The sequence below is a fragment of the Octopus sinensis genome, unplaced genomic scaffold (genome assembly GCF_006345805.1).
Source record: "Octopus sinensis unplaced genomic scaffold, ASM634580v1 Contig13459, whole genome shotgun sequence".
NCBI classification, from domain to species: Eukaryota; Metazoa; Mollusca; class Cephalopoda; order Octopoda; family Octopodidae; genus Octopus; species Octopus sinensis.
Genome location: NW_021832973.1, coordinates 25,231 through 46,082, shown reverse-complemented (window position 1 = coordinate 46,082; position 20,852 = coordinate 25,231). Strand labels below are relative to the sequence as shown.

The 20,852-nt window shown below is 38.1% G+C and overlaps 1 protein-coding gene across 1 annotated transcript; it reads left to right on the top strand.

Annotated features, from left to right (window-relative positions):
• Positions 1-316: 316 nt before the first annotated feature.
• Positions 317-20,143, top strand: LOC115229661 (serine-rich adhesin for platelets-like). Its single transcript, XM_036499299.1, has 3 exons — positions 317-334; positions 12,182-14,793; positions 19,266-20,143. Exons 2-3 carry the CDS (start codon positions 12,187-12,189, stop codon positions 20,043-20,045), a joined length of 3,387 nt encoding a protein of 1,128 aa, XP_036355192.1. The 5' UTR covers positions 317-334; positions 12,182-12,186; the 3' UTR covers positions 20,046-20,143.
• The last annotated feature ends 709 nt before the right edge of the window (positions 20,144-20,852 follow it).

The following is a 20,852-nucleotide window of genomic DNA, read 5'->3' as shown; positions in this document are numbered from 1 at the left end:
CATGTGCCTACATATTTTGTATACTTTATATTTCATTTGTTCTTCTCTCCCTTTCTTTCCCTCATTTTTATGTACCCCTTCGTCTGATGTGCCCATGGCAAACAAAAACAAAGAAACAACCATCAGGACGACGTCGTCGTCATCATCATCATTATTATTATTATTATTATTATTATTATTATTATTATATTATTATATTATTATTATTATTATTATTATTATTATTATTATTTTTATTATTATTGAGCGAAAGAGCAGTGCTTGCCATCGAAGTGACACTGGGGTAAAATATACGAAGACCAGTATACCCATCATGACTACCCGTCTGATAAAGGTAAACCAGGCACATGCATCACAACCATTTGTGCGCTCCATGGTGATCTCATATCAAGATAAACAGCACATGACCTTGCAGGTGGGGCCCAGTTAGAAGTTTCTTCTCGTCGAGTAGCCCATCCCGCTCAAAATGTACCTGAATAAGGATTATTTAAGGATGTTGAACGAACCACACATGTTTCCAGAGGTGAATTATCCAAGCCCTAAAGAATCCCTCTCAACACATGGCTATGATGTTCCTCCTCTACTTGTGCTCGTGATCAGAGATGCACATATCGTCAGCCACCAAGGGACATGCTCAACTGGTTAAGGTCAAGCAACTGAGAAGTAAATCTGTGGTATTGAGCAGAATATTTGCTGTTGCCCATCTTTTGTACCAAGACAAAACAATGTACATGATAACACTTTCAATCAGTTAAGATCAAAAGCCATGAGAGCCACTGCCTGGTACTGCATCAGGGCATTTATTATTATTATTATTATTCAGTAGTTTTATTTTTATTTTTATAGCGTGCTTTCACTTCACTACCGAGCGCAGCTCTGTGTGCCTTGGGTATGTGCTGTGATTTGTTGTGATGCTCTGATGGTTATTGTATGGAAAGTGCTCTGCGTAGGATGTGTGCAGTGCCTAGTAGTGCAATTTTCTGTATGTTATATGTGTTTGTAAGTCCTGGTGTTTTTGTTATGTATTGTCTGAATATTTTTTTATCATGCCTAATGCACCTACTATGATAGGAATTGTTTCTGTTTTCAGATTCCACATTCTAGTTACCTCTATTTCCAGGTCTTTGTATTTTGAGAGTTCTCCATTTCTTTTAGAGACACGTTGTCATCTGCCGGTACTGATACATCATTAGAAAGCATTTTTTTTCTTCATGGTCTCTGACAACTATATCTGGTCTGTTGGCCTTAATTTCTCTATCTGTGTGTATCGGCATATCCCAGAGTATGGTTGCTTTCTCGTTTTCTGTGACCTTTTCTGGTGTGTGCCTATACCATCTTTTTTCTGTGTGTTATTCCATAATGTTGGCATAGCTTCCAATGTATGTAAGTTCCAACTCTGTCATGTCTGTGAATATTTCCTTCTTAGCCAGGACTGGGCAGCTAGAGATAATATGATTTATTGTTCTTGTCCATCTCCACATATTCTGCAGTTACTTGTAATATTTCTTTTCATTACATGTTTTTGGTAATTTCTGGTGGGGAGGCTTTGGTCTTGTGCTGCAATTAAAAATCCCTCTGTTTCTGCTTTGAGTCCTGAGCTTCTCAACCATTGCTGGGATTTTTCTTTGTCTATTTCTTTTGCGTTAGTTTAGTAGCCAGTATTTACCATGAAGGGGCTTTTCTTGCCATCGTTTTATCATGGTTCGTTGCTGTTCTATTTTTAGTTTGGATTTCATTTTTTTTATAGCTTTTGTTGTTTCTTCATCTTCTTCTTCTTCTTCTTCATGTTTATTAGGTGGTATGATTTCTGTTTTGTATTTGTCAGCTTCCTTAAATATTGAGAACAGTTTTTGTTTTGCTCGTGTTTTGCCGCTATCTGGATCAGTTTTCCTTCCTTCTGAAGTAGATATTTTTGCAGTCCTATGGTGGTTATTTTATAGTAGTTTTCCAGCTGTATAAGGAGGTCTCTACCACCTTCTATACGTTGTATATATAGTCTTTCTATGTCAGATTTTGGGTGGTGCATCCTAGATCCTGTCATTATTTTTCTTTTTTCCTCTCTATTTTGGTCAGTTCATTTCGTGTCCAGTTAAGGAATTGTAGCTGTAACTTATAACTGGGACAGCTAAAGTGTTGATACCTATTATCTTGTTTTTAGCATTGAGCTCTGTGTTTAGTATTGATCTAACTCGTCTATAATATTCTTTTTTATTTTCTCTTTCATTTGTGTGTGTGTGTCTTATCTAGTTCATGGATTCCTAAGTATTTGTAAGTTTGGCTTTGGTCTAATTCTTTTATTTCATTTGCTTCATCTAGTGTGATGTTGTTACTCTTAACTAGTTTTCCTCTTTTCATGGTTACTTTGGCGCATTTACTAATCCAAATTTCATATCTATTTCTTTGGTAAATCCATGAACTGTCTTTAATAGTGTTTCCAGCTGTTTGTCATTTGCAGCGTATAGTTTTAGGTCATCCATATATAAAAGGTGGCTGATCGTTTTGCCGTAACATTATATCCGCATCCAGTTCTATTTAGCATATCAGATAGAGGTGACAGTGCCAAGCAGAAAAGGAGTGGAGAGAGCGTATCTCCCTGGAATATTCCTCTTCTAATGGGGATGTCTTTGGTTTTCATGAGTCCCTCTTTTTGTTGGAGGTGTAGGACTGTTTGCCATTTATTCATAGAGTGCTCTATGAATTTTATGATTGTTGGTGCTACTTTGTTAATGGCTAGTGTTTCGAGGATCCATGTGTGGGGGATGCTATCAAACGCCTTTTTGTAGTCAATCCAGGCCATACTGAGACCTTTCTTCTTTCTGTGGCTGTCTTCAGTTACGGCTTTATTAATCATTAGCTGATCTTTACAGCCATATGAGCCTTTGCGGCATCCTTTCTGCTCTTCTGGGAACAGTTTGTTTTCGTCCAGGTGCTTGTTCAGCCTTTGTGATATCACTGCAGTAAATGCCTTGAACATAGTAGGGAGGCAGGTTATTGGTCTGTAGTTTTCTGGTTTTTCTGTTTCATTTGATTTGGGAATTAAGATGGTTTTCCCCTTCGTGAGCCATTCAGGCATTGTCTCTGGCTCTGCTAGTACGTTGTTAAAGTTTTCAGCCAGCTTTTTGTGCATTCCTGTTAGATATTTCAACCAGAAGTTGGGGATCTTGTCATGCCCAGGTGCCTTCCAGTTGCTTAGTCTTTGCAGTGCCTGGGTGACCTCTTCATTTGTTATGGGGGTCCAAATTTGTTCAGATGTCGAGTTTGTTATTTTGATACTCTCCTTTTTTTTGGTGGTTCGTTCGCCGACCATATTTCACCCCAGAATTCTTCCAATTCTTCTGCCGTTGGTGCTGCAGTGATTCTATTTTATTTTTGCCCAGTTTCTTGTTAGAACTTTTTGGGGTTGGAGTCGAACTTTTTGTTTTCTTCAAAGAAGCGTTGGCGTTTCTTGTACCGGCGGATCCTTTGTGCTTTGGCAAGGATATCTTGCTTCAGCTTTTCTTTTATTTCAGGCAAATCTTTTTCTGTGATGTTATATTTGCGGAGTATTTTTGTTCTCTTTTTGTTGCTCAGTAGCGTTGATTCTTTGCTGATTTCATTAAGATCGACAGGTCTTTTCTATTTTTTTTTATTTTGCTTTGGATGTTATTTATCCACAGGTTTGTTTGGGTGGTGGTACTCCTGTTTGGGGGGTTTGGGTGAGTATCCAGCTTCTTTTTGTGCTGCAGTGGCTGCTGCGTATATTAGGTTATTTAGCTCAGTGATATCACTTTTTTTTGATTCAGTGGCTATCAGTTCAGTGACGGCTAGGTTTATGCTGTTTATAATATGTGTTGTTATTTGTTTTATTTTGATTCTTGGGAGGTATGGTCGGTGGTCCATTGTGAGCTCTGTGGTTTTCAGTTCTTTGATTATTTTATTTTTTATATTATCATATCATTAGGCTCCCCTTCGTTGTTTACATCGTGTTTGTTGGGAATGTTGCGTTTGTCTTCGTGGTTTACAGTTTCAGTGTTTATATTATTGGGCATTGTTGTGTGGCTTCTATCTACATTTTCCTGGTGTATATTTCTTTTAGGTGTTCTATTTCTTTTATTTGATATTTTTTTGGTTTTGAGAATGTATCTTCGTACGTTAGCTAATTATTAGGGTTCATTGCTGTATCCAAGTCTAAATCTCTATTATTTTCCTTCCATATTTTATATGTATGTGTTGTTGTATTTTCATTTTGGGTAGAGTACTGCTGTGAAGTATGCGTGTAAGATAGAAATGTATTCCTCACGTGTCCATTTACGTCTTTTGGGTTTTATTTGCGGGACATGAGGTACAACGTCCGGCCCATTATTTTGACGGTCGTCATTTTCGTAGGGTACCGGTCCGTTTATTTCTGTTGTCACATTATTTCGCACGTGTAGTTTTTTTCGTACATTTTTTGTTGTAGTTTAATGTACGTACCGCTCGATTGTTATTCTTGTGTTGAATAGTATCGGGTGTGCATTGAATTTCTTTTCTTCGTAGTCCTTTGTTACATGGTGGTTTGGTGTCGGAGATGATCGTGATGTGTCACGCCTGTTACATGTGTTGTTGCGTTAGAGGTTGAGATGATATCGAGTCAAAAATACACATTTCGTTTCGAAAATAGTAATAAATTTCATTTTGTATTACTCGTACTCGGATACAGTCCAATTCTTTGTTAGTAAAACTTTGGCTCCATAGGATGTCCTTGTTTTCGATGTTTGTGGATAGGTTCGGAGCTCTGAATTTTCTTCTTACATCTTAAAAGTCCCCCGGTGTTCCTCCTTATTATTATATTATTATTATTATTATATTATTATTTTATTATTATTATTATTATTATATTATTATTATTATTATATTATTATTATTATTATTATATTATTATTATTATTATTATTATTATTATTATTATTATTATTATTATTATATTATTATTATTATTATTATCATTATCATTATCATTATTATTATTATTATTATTATTATTATATTATTATTATATTATTATATATTATTATTATTATTATTATTATTATTATTATTATTATTATTATTATAATTATATTATTATTATTATTATTATTATTTTATTATTATTATTATTATTATTATTATTATTATTATCATATCATTATTATTATTATCATTATTATTATTATTATTATTATTATTATTATTATTATTATTATTATTATTATTATTATTATTATATTATTATTATATTATTATTATTATTATCATTATTATTATTATTATTATCATTATTATTATTATTATTATTATTATTATTATTATTATCATTATTATTATTATTATATTATTATTATTATTATTATTACTATTATTATCATTATCATTATTATTATTATCATTATTATTATTATTATTATTATTATTATATATTATTATCATTATTATTATTATTATTATCTATCTTTAGGTCACTCTTTCTCATCCACAGCCACCGGTCTTCTGTATCTGACTTGGCGTTCATATCTCTTGCAAACTGACCGTACATTATTTTTTTCTCCTTCCATGCTGTTTCTTTCTTTTTGTGTGTGTGTGTGTTCTTTTCCTCTTTCAGCTTTTCTTTCTTTACACCATTATCAATTTTTCTGACGCCGGACCTCTTCACATGTTCCAAAAATGGTTACACGTTATTTTTTTACATACTCCCACCCCCTAAGATGTTTTCTTCTGCTTCGATACAATCTTTGCTTCTGGTCAAACCTCTCCCACACTTCATAGTTGTTTATTTTTTCTTCTTCTTTCACATTGATCCTGTTGTCACTGAGGCATGCTATGTCGATTATCCTGCAAGTACTTTCTTTTTTATTCACCACAACAATATCTGGTTTTCGATGTCTGGTCAGGTGATCGCACTGGATCATTGCATTCCACAGGATTTTGCAATTCTCATTTTCGGCTATTCTTTCTGGAATTTGCTCTTTGTAAGGTCGTAATTTCTACAGATCTCCAAACGGATCATTCTTGCCACATTATCATGGCGTCTTTTGTATTCGCGTTGTGCCAATTTCGGGCATTCGCTAACGATGTGGCATATCCTTTCACCCCTTTCACCACACATTCTGCATTTTTTAAAAGGTTTAATAAAAAAATAACAACTAATTAATCAATAATGTATTCACCCTTGTTGTATACAACTTCTTCCCAACGTTCAACAAGATTTTCAATACCTCGTTGGTAGAAATCACCTGATTTCGAATCGAAAAATTGATCCAACCAAGCTCTCAATTCTGCATTAGTATTGAACGAAACTCCACGCATTGCATTTGAAAGAGATTGAAAGAGATCGAAAGAGGTGGAAATTCGTTGGTGCCAAATCAGGAGAGTACGGCGGGTGTGGCAGCACTTCCCAGCCATGCGTTTGAATGGCTTCCTTGGTCATATTGGCGATATGAGGGCAAGAGTTGTCGTGCAGCAGAAGAACTCCATGCTGACGATTAGGTATTTTCTCTTCAATAGCGGTGTTGAGTCGTTCCATCTGTTGAACATAGAGTTCCGCGTTGACCGTTTGGTTCCGTTCAAGCAATCCACAATGGATAATCCCTTCCCAGTCCCACCATACACACAACATCGTTTTACGCAGATGAAGATCTTGTTTCACGCGTGGTGTCGCTTGTTTACCGGGGCTAAGCAATTCCTTACACTGCTTCATATTGATATACAGGCACCATTTTCGTCGCCATTAACGATTCGGTAAAGAAATCGTTGCTTGTGTCCATGAGTTGAGCGGTGACGAGCAAGCAAACCAGCGGAGATTGTGGCTCGTTGATTTTTGTTGTTGACACTTAAAGCATGTGGAACCCAAGCTCCATACTTCTGAACCTTTCCCATCGAGTGAAGATGCTTCTCTATAGTAGAGTGGGAGCATTCCATTTTCTCTGCCAGTTCCCTTGTCGTTTGACGAGAATTTTTGTACAAAAGTTGGTTTAATCGCTCTTCATCGAACTCAACTGGACGGCCAGAACGAGGTGCGTCTTTGAGGTCAAAATTTCCATTTTTGAACTTGGCATCATACCAATCATGAGCGGTTCTTTCAGCTATGGCACACTCTCCATACACAGCACAAATGTCGCGAGCAGCTTTTGCGGCCTTAGAACCTTGATTAAAAGCAAAAAGAAGAAGGTGTCGAAAATGCTCGTTTTTCTTAACTTGACATTCCATCTTAATGATCTGAAAATAAACAAAATTTAACTAAAATTAACTATGAAAAAAAAAAAAAACAACAAAAACAAAAAATATTCCAAAATGATTCAAAAATAGAATTCTGGAAAAAAATAGATTTCAAAATTCAAAAACGCAATAAATTCCAAAAATTAAAAAACGGCGGGAACTTAGTTGCCAACCCAATAATTGCTTATCTTTTTACTCATATTTCTGATACTGTCTTCTGTGAAGTGGATAGCCTCATGCTGGGGATAATAAGCTGTTTTCTTCAGGCTACAGAGCCATTCTGCAGTAGTATTATGTTAGCTTACTCCATATCCATATCTGAGCCCAGAAAAGTCAACTTTCATCACAGCATCGGGGACTAATCTTTCACGTTTTTCATTATCATTAATCCCTTGGTAAAATCTTTTTTTTTTGTCGGTTCTAAGCAATATGTTTTGCCAGTATTACTTGTTCAAACTTAGTCGGTTTTGCTTTTTCTTTTGCATGTATGCGCTGCTTCAGTTCTTCAATTGCGGCATTCAGGCCTTTTGTATCTACACCATACTTCTTCCTAACTTTTTCGAATTTCCATTCATTCTTAAGTTCTCCATTTCTTTCCTGACAAATATTGACGCGACACTGTTCAATGAGTTTATATCTTCAGGAATTCTCCTTTCCCACCACGGTTCTTTATTTCCTCTTCTATCCATCGCCGTTCTATTCTCAATAGTTCCAATCCCACCCTTCCCGCCACAATCCTACTAGAAGCCCTGATAAGATTATTTGTTTGTGTCATGTTCTTTGTTTCAATGTGTCTCAATACATTGTTGACTTCACTCGTTTCTGGATTTAGTCTCCATTGGTTATATTTACTAAAACCGCACATAAATTCTGTCCCTTCTGTAGTATTATGGTTCTTCTTCTTCTTCTTCTTCTTCTTCTTCTTCTTATTATTATTATTATTATTATTATTATTATATTATTATTATTATATTATTATTATTATTATTATTATTATTATTATTATTATTATTCTTCTTCTTTTTTTTCTTCTTCTTCTTCTTCTTCTTCTTCTTCTTCTTATTATTATTATTATTATTATTATTATTTTATGTTTGACTTTTGCTTTGCATTTGTACAAGTTGCCTCCAAGTCTCACCCAGAGACCTCAAGAAACAACAAGTTATAAGTTCATGTTGGTGTTATGCCTTAGGGTGCCATATATTTGGTTTTGCACGAAGTATTGTTCTAGAGAATGTTTAAGAAACCCTAAGAAAATTATGTGTTTGTTTTAAAATTTGAGATTACATAGACAGTATTTTACATAGGATATGGGCAGTTCCCATGAGCACTATCTTTTGAATTTCTGCCATTTTGGGGTTTCCTGGTATCTGATCTATGTAGCAATCAGCCCTTTTTGCTATCATTCCTAGAGCACCTACAACAACAGGTATTGTTTTTGTCTTCAGGTTCCACATTTTGCAAATTATTATTATTATTATTATTATTATTATTATTATTATTATTATTATTATATTATTATTATTATTATTATTATTATCATCTTCATTAGCATCTTCTTTCAATTCTGTTTCCATTTCTTGCCGAGTGTCTTCCTGACATCTAGGGCAGAGAAACGTATTGTATACATTGGTAGGCCATTAAAATAAACCTACCAGATTGTTCATTTACAAAGTCATGTGATAGAGAAAAAGAGAAAGAAAGACAGAGAAAAGGAAAATAAAAGAATAAACGATAAAAAGTAAACAGATAAAATAAAGTGGGGAAAAAAAAGAAAGAAAATTGACAGCGACAATGGTCTTCTCAAATACGTGTGACGTACCACTTAAGGCAATCTTTTGCACTTCCTGCATGGATAGTAAGTCGGGGATCATTCTTAAATAATTTTCAGTTCCTTTTTTGATCATCGCAAGTTCTCCTACAATCACTGGTATTGTAACCGTTTTGAGGTGCCACATCTTTTCGATTTCGATTAGCAAATCTTTATATTTTCTGAGCTTATGAAATTCTTTTACCGAGATATTATGGTGACAGGGTATGCTCATGTCAATCAATAAACAGACTTTATTGCTTTGGTATTTCACAAAATAAATCTGGTTTGTTTGCTTTCATAGTCCAGTCTGTACATGCTGGAAAATCCCAATAAATAGTTACATTTTCTCCCTCAGTTACAGCCTAAGGGTGGTGTATATACCATTTGTCAGTAGTTTTGATTTTATAATTCCGACATGTTGTCCCGTGTAGATATTGGCCAACTCTGTCACGTCTTCATTTGTACTCTACAAGTGCTAAAACCTCACATCCAGAGATTAGGTGGTTCATTGTTTCAATCCTATCGTTGCAGTATCGGTTCTTTGGGTCTACACCATTTATCATCACATTGGCTTGATAGTTCTGCGTCAATAAGTTCTGATCTTGAGCAGCCAAGATAAAGCCTTCACTCTCTGCCTTTAGCCCTGAGCTCCGTAGCCACTGTTGGGTGTGCATATCATCTTCATCTTCATCATCATCATCATCATCGTCGTCGTCGTCGTCATCATCATCATCATTACACTGGTCAACAAAATTAAATGTATTATTCTCATTATGAATGCAAACCAACTTTTTTACATTATTTTTTCATGCTGATTTCAAAATTTCACTCGATTTGTATGCAACACGTATCAGATTTTCAGTAGATACATGCAGATATTTGCATATTTGTAAAAATGAAATCATTAACGTAATAAATAAGGACATATTATTTCTAGAAAGTAAATGAGTTTATTGAGTTAAAAATCCTAATTATCGTTCTACAAAGAGAGAATACACAAAAAATAGGTCAGATAAAACAAACTAAGTTAGGACAACAGAGTTAGAAACATTGTGATTTGGATTTCCTGTGGTGTTCCTGATCTGGTTGATCACAGTAAAGCGTCCAGCAGTAGTCAGCCAGCATACTGCCATTCCAGAAGCCTTGGTACCGTTTCTCCATAGCACTAACGTCCCGGTGAAATCTTTCACCATGTTCATCAGACACTGCTGCAAGGTTTTCTGCGAAAAATCCAGATGGAAGTCCAAGAGGTGAACCTTTAGTGACATGCGACAACCCATTGCTGAGTAACATTTCAGAAGATTCTTGATGTCTTTCTTGCAGTCCATTGCCTTTTTATTACTCAAAGATCCAATTGAAAGCGTCCCAGGTGAGCAGTTCCAGTTCATCCAGTGTTGTCTTGAAGTTGACAGCTTTGACTACTTCTCTAATTAGGGGTCCGACAAAAATACCCTCTTTCAACCTCGCCTGCGTGATTTTGGGAAACTTTTCTACAATATACTCAAACCCTCTGTCACTTCTCTTCCCTAGTGTCTTTACAAACTGTTTCATCAGTCCAAGCTTTATGTGCAAAGGAGGCAATGGGACATTACAAGATGCAAGACAATCCTGGCTGGTATGATGTTCTTGTCTGCCAGTTTGATTCCGAACAATGTCTTTCAGTTGTCTGACTGTCCCATAGACACAAGAAGCAACAGTATTTTCTGAAACCCGACTGCATTTTCAACGACTTTTAAATCTCCACATATTTTTGATGAGTAACTTTCGTAAGCAATGGCATGAAGTAAAAATTCCATATTCTCATATGATTCATGAAGATGAACGGAGTGTGCAATAGGAATGGAGGGCTTCAGATTACCATTATGGAGAGGTATAGCTTTTAAACTTCGTTTTGAAGCGTCAATAAACAAACGCCATTCTGCAGGGTCATGATTTTGTGATAAACATCCGAAAAGTCTATCGATGTTACTGCCAAAGCAAAGCAGGTCTTTAACAGAAAAGCAAGTTTGTAGAACCACATTTCTCTGCAGAAAGTTATATGAACACCATGCTCTAGCAGATACTTCTCCTTCAGTCTAGATGTTAACAGTTCTGCTTTATCTTTTGAGAGGGTCTTTGACAAGGTCATTCAGTTCAGCTTGGAAAAATTTCTGATGTTCAAATCTATCGTCATCAGACACGTAATCTTCCCCAGCATCACTATCGTGACAGTCAGCATCATCATCTGTGTTTCAATGCCATCATCTGGTAGAACTGGAATTGGTAGACTTCCTCTGTGAATCTCATTGCAGAATCCAAGTTGAGATACACAATTCTGTGTTTATTCTCCATAGAAAATCCTGTGACATTTACTTTGCAAAAATAACAGTCATTAAAATGGTCTTTTCGCTCCCTCCTTATTGGAATGGCAAAAGGCATGGACTTCGTAATACTATTGAATCAATTACGTAAGCCATTTGAGCAAGCTAAGCAGATAAAACGTGGTGCCCATAACTTGTCCTGATCTCCAAGAGGACAGCCGAAGTATAAATCTTCTCGATCTCTGGTTTTTGAGCTTTCACAGTAAATTGTCCTCGGACGTAACAAAATAAACACATCAGGATGATACCTACACTGTCTTGACATTGTTAACACTGTAAAACAAGGATAGAAATAGATACAATTGGTTATACTAATATTGAATTTGGGGTGATGAAATATTTCATCAGACCAGTTATGACTGGACAATTTGAGATGCTGAAATACCTATTTCATCAAAGAAAGCCTGATTGGTTAATTTAAGATGGCGAAATATTGCATCTGAACTATGCAGCAATGAATAATGTAGTTTATTTTAAAGGTATGTTTCCGTGATGTAAATTAAATATATGCATACACGTCATTAATTGGAGTTTCTATATAACGCATGAGCAAAAACTCCAAAACTTCCTCATCTTGAAAACCGTACGTGATGTCAAAAATCTAATTATATATTTGAAATCAGCATTAAAAACTATACACCTTGACATATGCTTGATGAAAAATACTTGTTGGCCAGTGTTGTTGTTGTTGTTGTTGTTACTATCATTATTATTATTATTATTATTATTATTATTATTATTATTATTATTATTATTATTATTATTATTATTATTATTGTTTTGTTGTTATTTACAGAAACAATGGAATTTCTTTCGTCTACTTCCTTCATAAAATGGTTAATTATTGGAAGTATTTTAACCCTTTCCGGCGCCAGTTACAGAGTCTGCGATGAGGAAAACGTTCACCTGGGCATTAGCGACATCACCAAACAGATTAATGGTAGCTCACCCTCAGCGTGTGTTTGGAAGGTATCTGCGCGTGAAGAATTCGGATTAAAAATATCAGTCGTGTTATCAGACGAAACATTTAATAACCACTCGTTCTCTCATACAGATGGTGCCGTGTCCGTTCTCATTTATGATGAAAATCCTTTAAATTCTTTCGACTCTCGATTAATAAACCGTATCGATTTAAACGAAACCGATGTCACGAAATCATTCTTGACTAACAGAAGCGAAATTTGGATGAAAGTTATTCACACAAACAATTCTTTGGACGATATTAGTAGACATTCTCTGTCGATAATTTATCAGGCTTTTTCTGCCAATCAATGTCGACTTCCGGTTAACTTTACCATTGGTAGTGCAAGTAATGAAACCTTTTTTCTTGGATCAGTTTTAAATGTTACATGTGATAAAGATTTTCCATCAATGGAACCTCTTGTGTCTGCTGTTGTTTGCTTAAAGAATGGAGATGGAATTGCCGTATGGAATGACTCGTTTGCCGGTTGTTATCTGGAAACATCGTCCAACATCAACGACAACACTTTGTTAACCAATTCTTCCGACTCGCAACCTCATCCACCGGTTACAAACGCAACAGAAACTAAAACCAGTTCAGCAGAAAACAGCAACAGTTCTTATTTAACCTGTAGTCAAATTTTCACCGACTTTTCAGCCAATATATCGTTCAATATTTATCGATATAATACATCTATATGTAATTTTACTATCGACGTCTCCGAAGCTTCGTCTCTGGAAGTTACGTTTTATGAAAACGATTTAATTTCTTTCGTTGAGATATCAGGGCATTTTCTCAAGGAATCTTTTAATTTGACAATCGATGATATTCCAAGAATATTAGAACTAAAAACCAATAAAGTTTCTATAATTTACCATATTTCGAATGAAAATAATAATACTAATAATAATGACACGTCGATGTTTTTGAGTTATTTAAGTAAAAAGAAAGCTAAAATGTGTGACCCCGTTGACCCACCTAAACATGGTTATATGACCCTGACTGATAATTCCCCGGGGTCAGAGGTTATTTTTTTCTGTCCTGCGCACCACACTTTAATAGGTGACAGTAAGACACGGTGTGAACAATCCGAAAACGGAACTTTCCACTGGACACATCCGACACCTTTATGTCGGTGCGGAAATTCTTTAAATGTCACAAACTGGTCGTTTTCAACTGTGGAACTAAATAATTTAACTGTCATTGGTGGAACGAACTGTTCTTGGGAACTAACGAACGACGAGGAAAACCTTTATGAGATTTTTATCGAATTTAATGACGTCTCTTACAAAAGTTTATCGCTAACAATACAGGACTTGAACCAAACTTGGGAATATTCTTTTGACCATTCTCATTCTTCAGGCAGCTACAATTTCACCACATTGTCTCACATTGTTAATATTTATATCGATATCAGTGCCAACTTTCTGACACAATCGGGAGACTTGGAGCTAACATTACGTAGCATCGAACCTAGAAGAACCTGTGTCATTCCCTCAGTAAACGATGGAACAGTTAGTGTGGATACTTTAACAGAAGGATCGATTATTGATTTTTCCTGTAATCCAGGTTATACGATTATTGGAGAATCAAAAGCTCTTTGCGTTTGGAATAATGTCTCAGGTTCTTTAGAATGGTCCTCTGCAATTCCTTCCTGTGTTCTTTACACTTGTTCAGAAGACAATAAAACTAGGAATTCGACATCTGGGATTATAATCAGTCCAAAATCTCTAAATGGCACAATTAGCCAATACCAGAATTGTACATGGATTATCAATAATTCCATTCCTGGAACTTACACAAACCTCACTCTTCTCTATTACCATTTCCCTGTTGATCCAGTCAGGCCAGTATTTTTACGCTTTGTCGAAGTTTCTTCCAACGGTAGTGAAATTTTACTCAAAGACTTCCATAACAATAGTTTGGAATCGGAAACGTTTATCAGTAATTCCGAACAGACCAAAGTGTATTACCGTGGACCGGTGCTTCCTGCTGTTGCGTACAAAGGGTTCGAAGTTGTGTATTGGATGCAGGAAACAAGCGAATCAGATACAAAACCCGATGAAGAAATCAGCAATACAACCCTCGCCACCAACACTACCATCGACGCCAGTGCCACCATCGCCACCACCAACACCACCACCAACGCCACTACCGATATCATCGACATCACCACCGATGCCACTATCGACACAACTACCACCACCACCACCACCACCACCACTGTCACCACCACTGCAACAACCAGTGCCCCCACTCCCACCCCCACCCCCACCACCACCACTACCACTATCACCACTTCTACTACCGTCACACCCACCACTAATAATACCACTGCCATCGCTACCAACGATACCATTCCCACATGGCCATCCTATCCTACATCCTCAACTACAGGGAAACCAACAGATTCAGGAAGTTCACAGCGAAGACAACCAATCACGCCGGTGAGTTAATTATTCCCACATTCTTAATTAATGACTAACGCACTTTACGCATATTTATTTATTTATTCACTCATTTTTTTTTATCTTTTACTTGTTTCAGTCATTAGACTGTGACCATGCTGCAGCACCGCGGCGAAGAATTTTACTCGAACGAATCAACCCCAACTATTTAGTAATTTTTTTTTTTTGTATCGTGTCTTTTTCCCGAATCCCCAAGTTACGGGAACGTAAACACACCAACACCGGTTGTCAAACGGTGGTGGTAGACAAACACACACACACACACACAATATATACGACGGGCTTCTTTCAGTTTCCTTTTACCAAACCCACTCAGAAGGTTTTGGCTGGCCCGAGGTTATAGTAGAAGACACTTGCCCAAGGTGTCACGCAGGGGACTGAACCTGGAACCATGTGGTTGGAAAACAGGTTTCTTACCACGCAGCTCCTCCCATTTATTTTTCAGTTTGTTTCAGTCATTGGATGGCAGCCATCTTCAGACACCGCCTCAACAAATTTAGTCGAATAACTTAAACCTATTCATCGGTTTTGACATTGATTTCTCTTGGTTATTTTTCTTGCTTCTAATTTACACTTATTTTCCTACTCCTTCCCACATTGCATTGCTTCACAATCGTAAATTTGTGAGTTCGATTCCTGGCTTACACACACACACACACACACACACACCACACACACACACAGAGGTACTTTGACTTCAAAATAATTTTATCTATCTGTCTATCTGTCTGTCTGCCTGCCTGCCTGCCTGCCTGCCTGCCTATGTGTGTGTGTGTGTCTGTCTGTCTATCTATCTATTATCTATCTATCTATCTATCTATCTATCTATCTATCTATCTATCTATCTATCTATCTATCTATCTATCTATCTATCTATCTATCTATTTATCTGTCTGTCTGTCTGTCTGTCTGTCTATCTATCTATCTATCTATCTATCTATCTATCTATCTATCTATCTATCTATCTATCTATCTATCTATCTATCTATCTATCTTACAGCAAAGCACTAGCCATAGATAGAAATAGAGTAGAGGGTGAGCTAGTTAAGAAGCTAGAAGAGGCAATTAGAAGCGGCATCGCATCCGACGTTTTGGCGGCGAGGTTGGCCCTCGACCAACACTTCAACGCCAAACACGAAGGATGTGCTGTCAGAGTTAGGATGCGTGCTCTAAGGAACGAAGGTGTTGGAGCCGCGAGAGAAGCCCGGGTGGCAGAGGCGCAACAGGGCAACAAAGCCACCATTCGGTCACTGGTAGATGAACAGGGGCGCGAATTGCTCGAGCCAAGTAAAATGTGTGAGGCCTTTCAGCAGCATTTTGCCCGACTGTTCGGGACGAGTGGAGGGCAAGAACGTAGGGTAGACTTCAGTGCCTACCTACATAGCCTGCCACGACTCTCGACAAGAAAGGCAGGGTGCTGCGAAGGTGCCATCACGGCGGCGGAAGTGGCGGGAAGCGATGGCAGAATGCTCGAGGGACAAATCACCGGGTTTGGATGGTCTACCCTACGAATTTTACTATTGTATGCCAGATTTGTTTGGAGACGTCTTGGCAGCGGTATACTGCAACTGGCAGCAAAACGGGAGCATACCCGGTTTTGTGAGTCGAGGAGCTGTAACTCTGCTGAAGAAAGATCCAAACAAGGGAAACATTATAGATAACTTTAGGCCAATCACTCTGCTCAATGCAGACCTGAAAATTTTGACAAAGGTGTTAGCCAAGAGGTTGGCGCTTGTCATGGAGAAACTGGTCGACAACGCACAAACGTGCGCCGTGCCGGGCCGGAGCATCCATGACAACCTCCATCTGATGCGCTACATCATAGACAGGTAGTTAACGAACCTGGCATGGGTGGGGCCCTGATCAACTTGGATCAATCGAAAGCCTTTGATAGGGTAGACCATCGATACTTGGAGGCAGTCCTGAGAGCGGCTGGTTTCGGTCCCGTCTTCCGCGGCTGGATAGCTGCCTTGTACAGAGGCATCCGTTCGGTAATTCGCGTAAATGGACATCTATCGAGACCCTTCGACATTGCACGTTCGGTCCGTCAGGGATGCCCCTCTCGGCGTTCTATACGTATTGACTCTTGAGCACTACTGCGGAAGCTGGCGACTCTGAGGGGCATCCCGCGAGAATTAGGATGCGGGACGAGCGTGTCTGCATACGCGGACGACGTCACCGTCATAGTGTCAAGCCACGAGCACATCGAGCGGGTCGGCGAGACACTGAAAGACTACGACGAAGCGGTGACAGGAGCAAAAATCAACCGGAAAAGTCAGTGGGCTTGCGGCTCGGCACCTGGAGAAGCAAGCCCATGCCGTCCACCAGTACCTCCGTCGTGGGACGCTGGACAGACGGCCCGGTTGAGTTGCTCGGGGTCTGGTTCGGTCCGGACCTCCAAATAGAGAAGAACTGGAACGAGGATACGAGTAGGGTGGTCACTCTCGCCCAGCAATGGGCCGAGAGGAAACTGTCCCTAAAAGGTCGGGCGGAGGTGGTGTGAACGCGTACATCGCGTCCATCATCTACTACCGCCTGACCGTCGTACCTTGTCCCGACCCTACCATCACCAAACTACAACGCATCCTCTTCCGCTTCTTGTGGAAAGGATGCGTCCCGATGGTCAGGCGATCCATTTGCTGTCAACACCCGTTAAAAGGAGGGCTGGGCATGCCGTGGTTGATGATGCGCAGACACGCGCTGAGACTGCGACATCTCCGGCTCTATGTAGACGACGGTGAACAGGTGTGGTCGCCGTTTGTGAGGCACGCATTCCCGCAACTTCTCCATGACCGAACTACAGTCGTGGATCAAAAAGAGGCCGAAGAAGGGCGAATGGCACCGCGAGTGTCGCGTTGCTCTCAAGCAACTCTGCCGTCCTGGGTCGACCTTGAATGACTTCAACACAACCAAAGCATTCTATAGGGGATAGTGGAGGGGAGGTACGACGACGAGCTCGGGGCAAACCTGGGCGTCGACGAGGAATACCTGACCCGCCTGTTTCAAACGACTTTCGGCCCGGGACCTATGGACAACTTCCAGAGATCCCTGGCCTGGCGTGCTACCGAGAAGCGCTACCCGTTCGGGATAAGCTCTATAGGCATGGCTCGAGAAACACGGGGCCGACCTGCCCGAGATGCGGGCAGAGCGACGAAACCGCTCTGCACGCAATCGTGCAGTGTCCAGCAATTTCCCACCTGTGGGCTTATGTCGAACGACTGCTGTCACGTGTGGGACGTGTCGGTTTATCAGCCGAGTCTATCGTTAATATCGTCACGCCTCCTTCCTTCAAACGGGAAGGAAGAGCTATTTTTATCATACTGTGGCTATGGCGAAAGAATGTATCTGGTGGACGCGTCTGAAAGGATTAGAGACAACACTTTCCTCTCTGGTCAATCTCTCATCAACTTCTTCAAGTATCACTTGAAGAAAAAAGTGAGAGTAGAGAGGCAAGTTTTGTCTAGTGAATGTTTTAAAAAAAGATGGGTGAATGTAGCAAGGATGGCACGTATGAATGACGAAGCCACCTTGACTATGATTCTATGAACCGTAAAAATTAATACAGAGAGTTGCTATTTGCAAAAAAAAAAAAAAAAAGAAAAGAAATATAACATGTGACTTCATTGACCGAGGTTACCGTGGTCTTTTCTGTAGGCTTTTCTTTCCACGGGTAAACCTCACCTGTCCTCCCCTTTACACTTCATATTGACATTTCTGTGATAACGATCCCTATTGATCAATTTTTTTCCTCTCCCCCTTTTTTTACCCCCCCCTTTTTTTTTGTCCTCTTTCTCTCCTTTTACGATCCCTTTTGATCGACTCCCCCCTTTTTTTTAATTTTATTTTTATTTTATTTTATTTTTTTTATTTTTTTTATTTTTTAAACCTTCAAAAGAAAAGCTCTACCTTGTAATTTGTTCTATCTGTGTGCAGCCCTGTGTGGCTAATAAAGAAACATATCTATCTATCTATCTATCCACCTATCCACACATACACAGAGAATGTATTGCTATAACATGTGGCTTTATGGAAGGCTCAGCAGTTTCACGGGTCGATTCGATATCTCATCCAAATTTTCTGTAAAGCCTTTCACTATCTCAATAGAGTGTACCCTCTAAATAACGGTGCATTGAACTCGTATTTGAGCCATTGTCTTCCGGATCTACACTGAGCATATTGCACACACACACACACACACACACACACAATATATATACGATGAAAGCTTGCATGTGTGTGTGTAGATTAGAAATGAATTTATGAAAATCCTAATTTTTTTAAAGAAAATTCGCATGTATGTATTCTATCCATATTGTTTACGTTGGGACTTATATATGCCCTAATAATATATGCCCTAATAATATATGCCCTAATATTAGACAATATTTTATTGTCAATATACGATGAAAGCTTATAATTATATTAACATAAGTTCTTATATTTCATTCCAGACTGATAAAGTTCCAGGAAAAATTGATGTCTACGTCGGGAATGACACACTTGCAGGAACCAAACCACCCGTGCCTGCACCGAAGGTCGATGTCGGCGCCATCGTTATCGGAGTCACACTTCCTGTCCTCATTTTAATGGGGATTGGAATCGCTGTTTACATTTGGTACAGGAAGAAATATCCAGTGAGAATGATTCTCGGTAAAGAATTCCAAAATTTCACCAATCCACTTTACGTAAAAAGCACGAATTCCGTCGAAATTAACATTACATCTCATACACCTGCAAGCCTTGTAGTCAAAGACCCGAATCCTTCAATCGTTCCAGGACAAGACAATTTAGCATTCGACGATGAAACAGACAGCTCAAAAACTACAAGTGTCGGTGAAATTTCTGGAAATTCTCCTCAAGAAAATAAAGATTCTACAGATGTAACTGTATTGTCAAAAGATGATGCAGACGATAAATCTATTGAGGAAGTAGACTTTAATCCTGAAACCAATACTAATTCCATTTCAAACGACGATAACTCTGATATTGAAATAGTTTCTAAAGAGAGTTCGACCACTTCGGAACCAGCTCTAATTTCAATTTCCGATGATCATGAACAAAATATGGAAGTTGTTCCCGAAAATGGAAGTTTGGACCCTAATATAGTCTTAGTTTCGTTATCTGATGACGAGATTGAAACAATGGATGAGGTAGAGGTCGTAGATTCAAACCCAGTTCTTAATTTAGACAATCTTCTTGTATCGTTCACTGACGAACCAAGCAATCAATAGCGTTTTTAGCTTTAAGTATATTGACTGATTTGAAATGTTGAAACAGGCTCTCAGTTTCGACATACAGGAACAACCAATAAATATATTTTTCACTAAAACCATTTTTTTAGTCTTTTATTTCAAATCGACAATTTTTTAACAGTCGACACCTTACAGTTTCTACGTCTAATATCCAAAACATCTGAAAAGACGATCGTCTGTAACTGTCCGTCTTTCTTCAGTTTCCAGTTTGAATGGTCATCTAATATTCATGAATTGTATTCTTGAATTATTTTATCTTTCACTCAATAATCAGGTGGAGGGGGGATGATAAAAAATGAAAGGAAATATTAACATGAATAATTTTAAAACAACAAATCTTTATTGAATGTAAAGTACAATGGCAGATTGCAACTGGAAGATGCAGACGATATCATGATTTATTTAAATGTGTCTCTTCTGATATTTCTTTGTATGTAGTGGAGTCATTGTTGAAAATTGGTTTACTCGCGCGCATTTATAATTCAATAAGATCATGATGGTCCAGCCTATATTATAGTACACTTGATGTTACATGACTGTTAACATATATAATGGTGGAGGACATGGGAAAATATTTAGAAATAGTTATCCAGGGATCTAACAAAAACATTAATATAACTTTCTTTCGGTATACATGGGAGATAACACCAAATATGTTTCGATATTATGACCTCGTTAGCGGAGCATATCGTTTGCTGTTCTTATTTACAATGAAGTGATATTTGAACTACTAGTGGTAAGAAACTCTCAAGGGAGCTGAACAGCATAAGGCTTTCAGAGATTGTA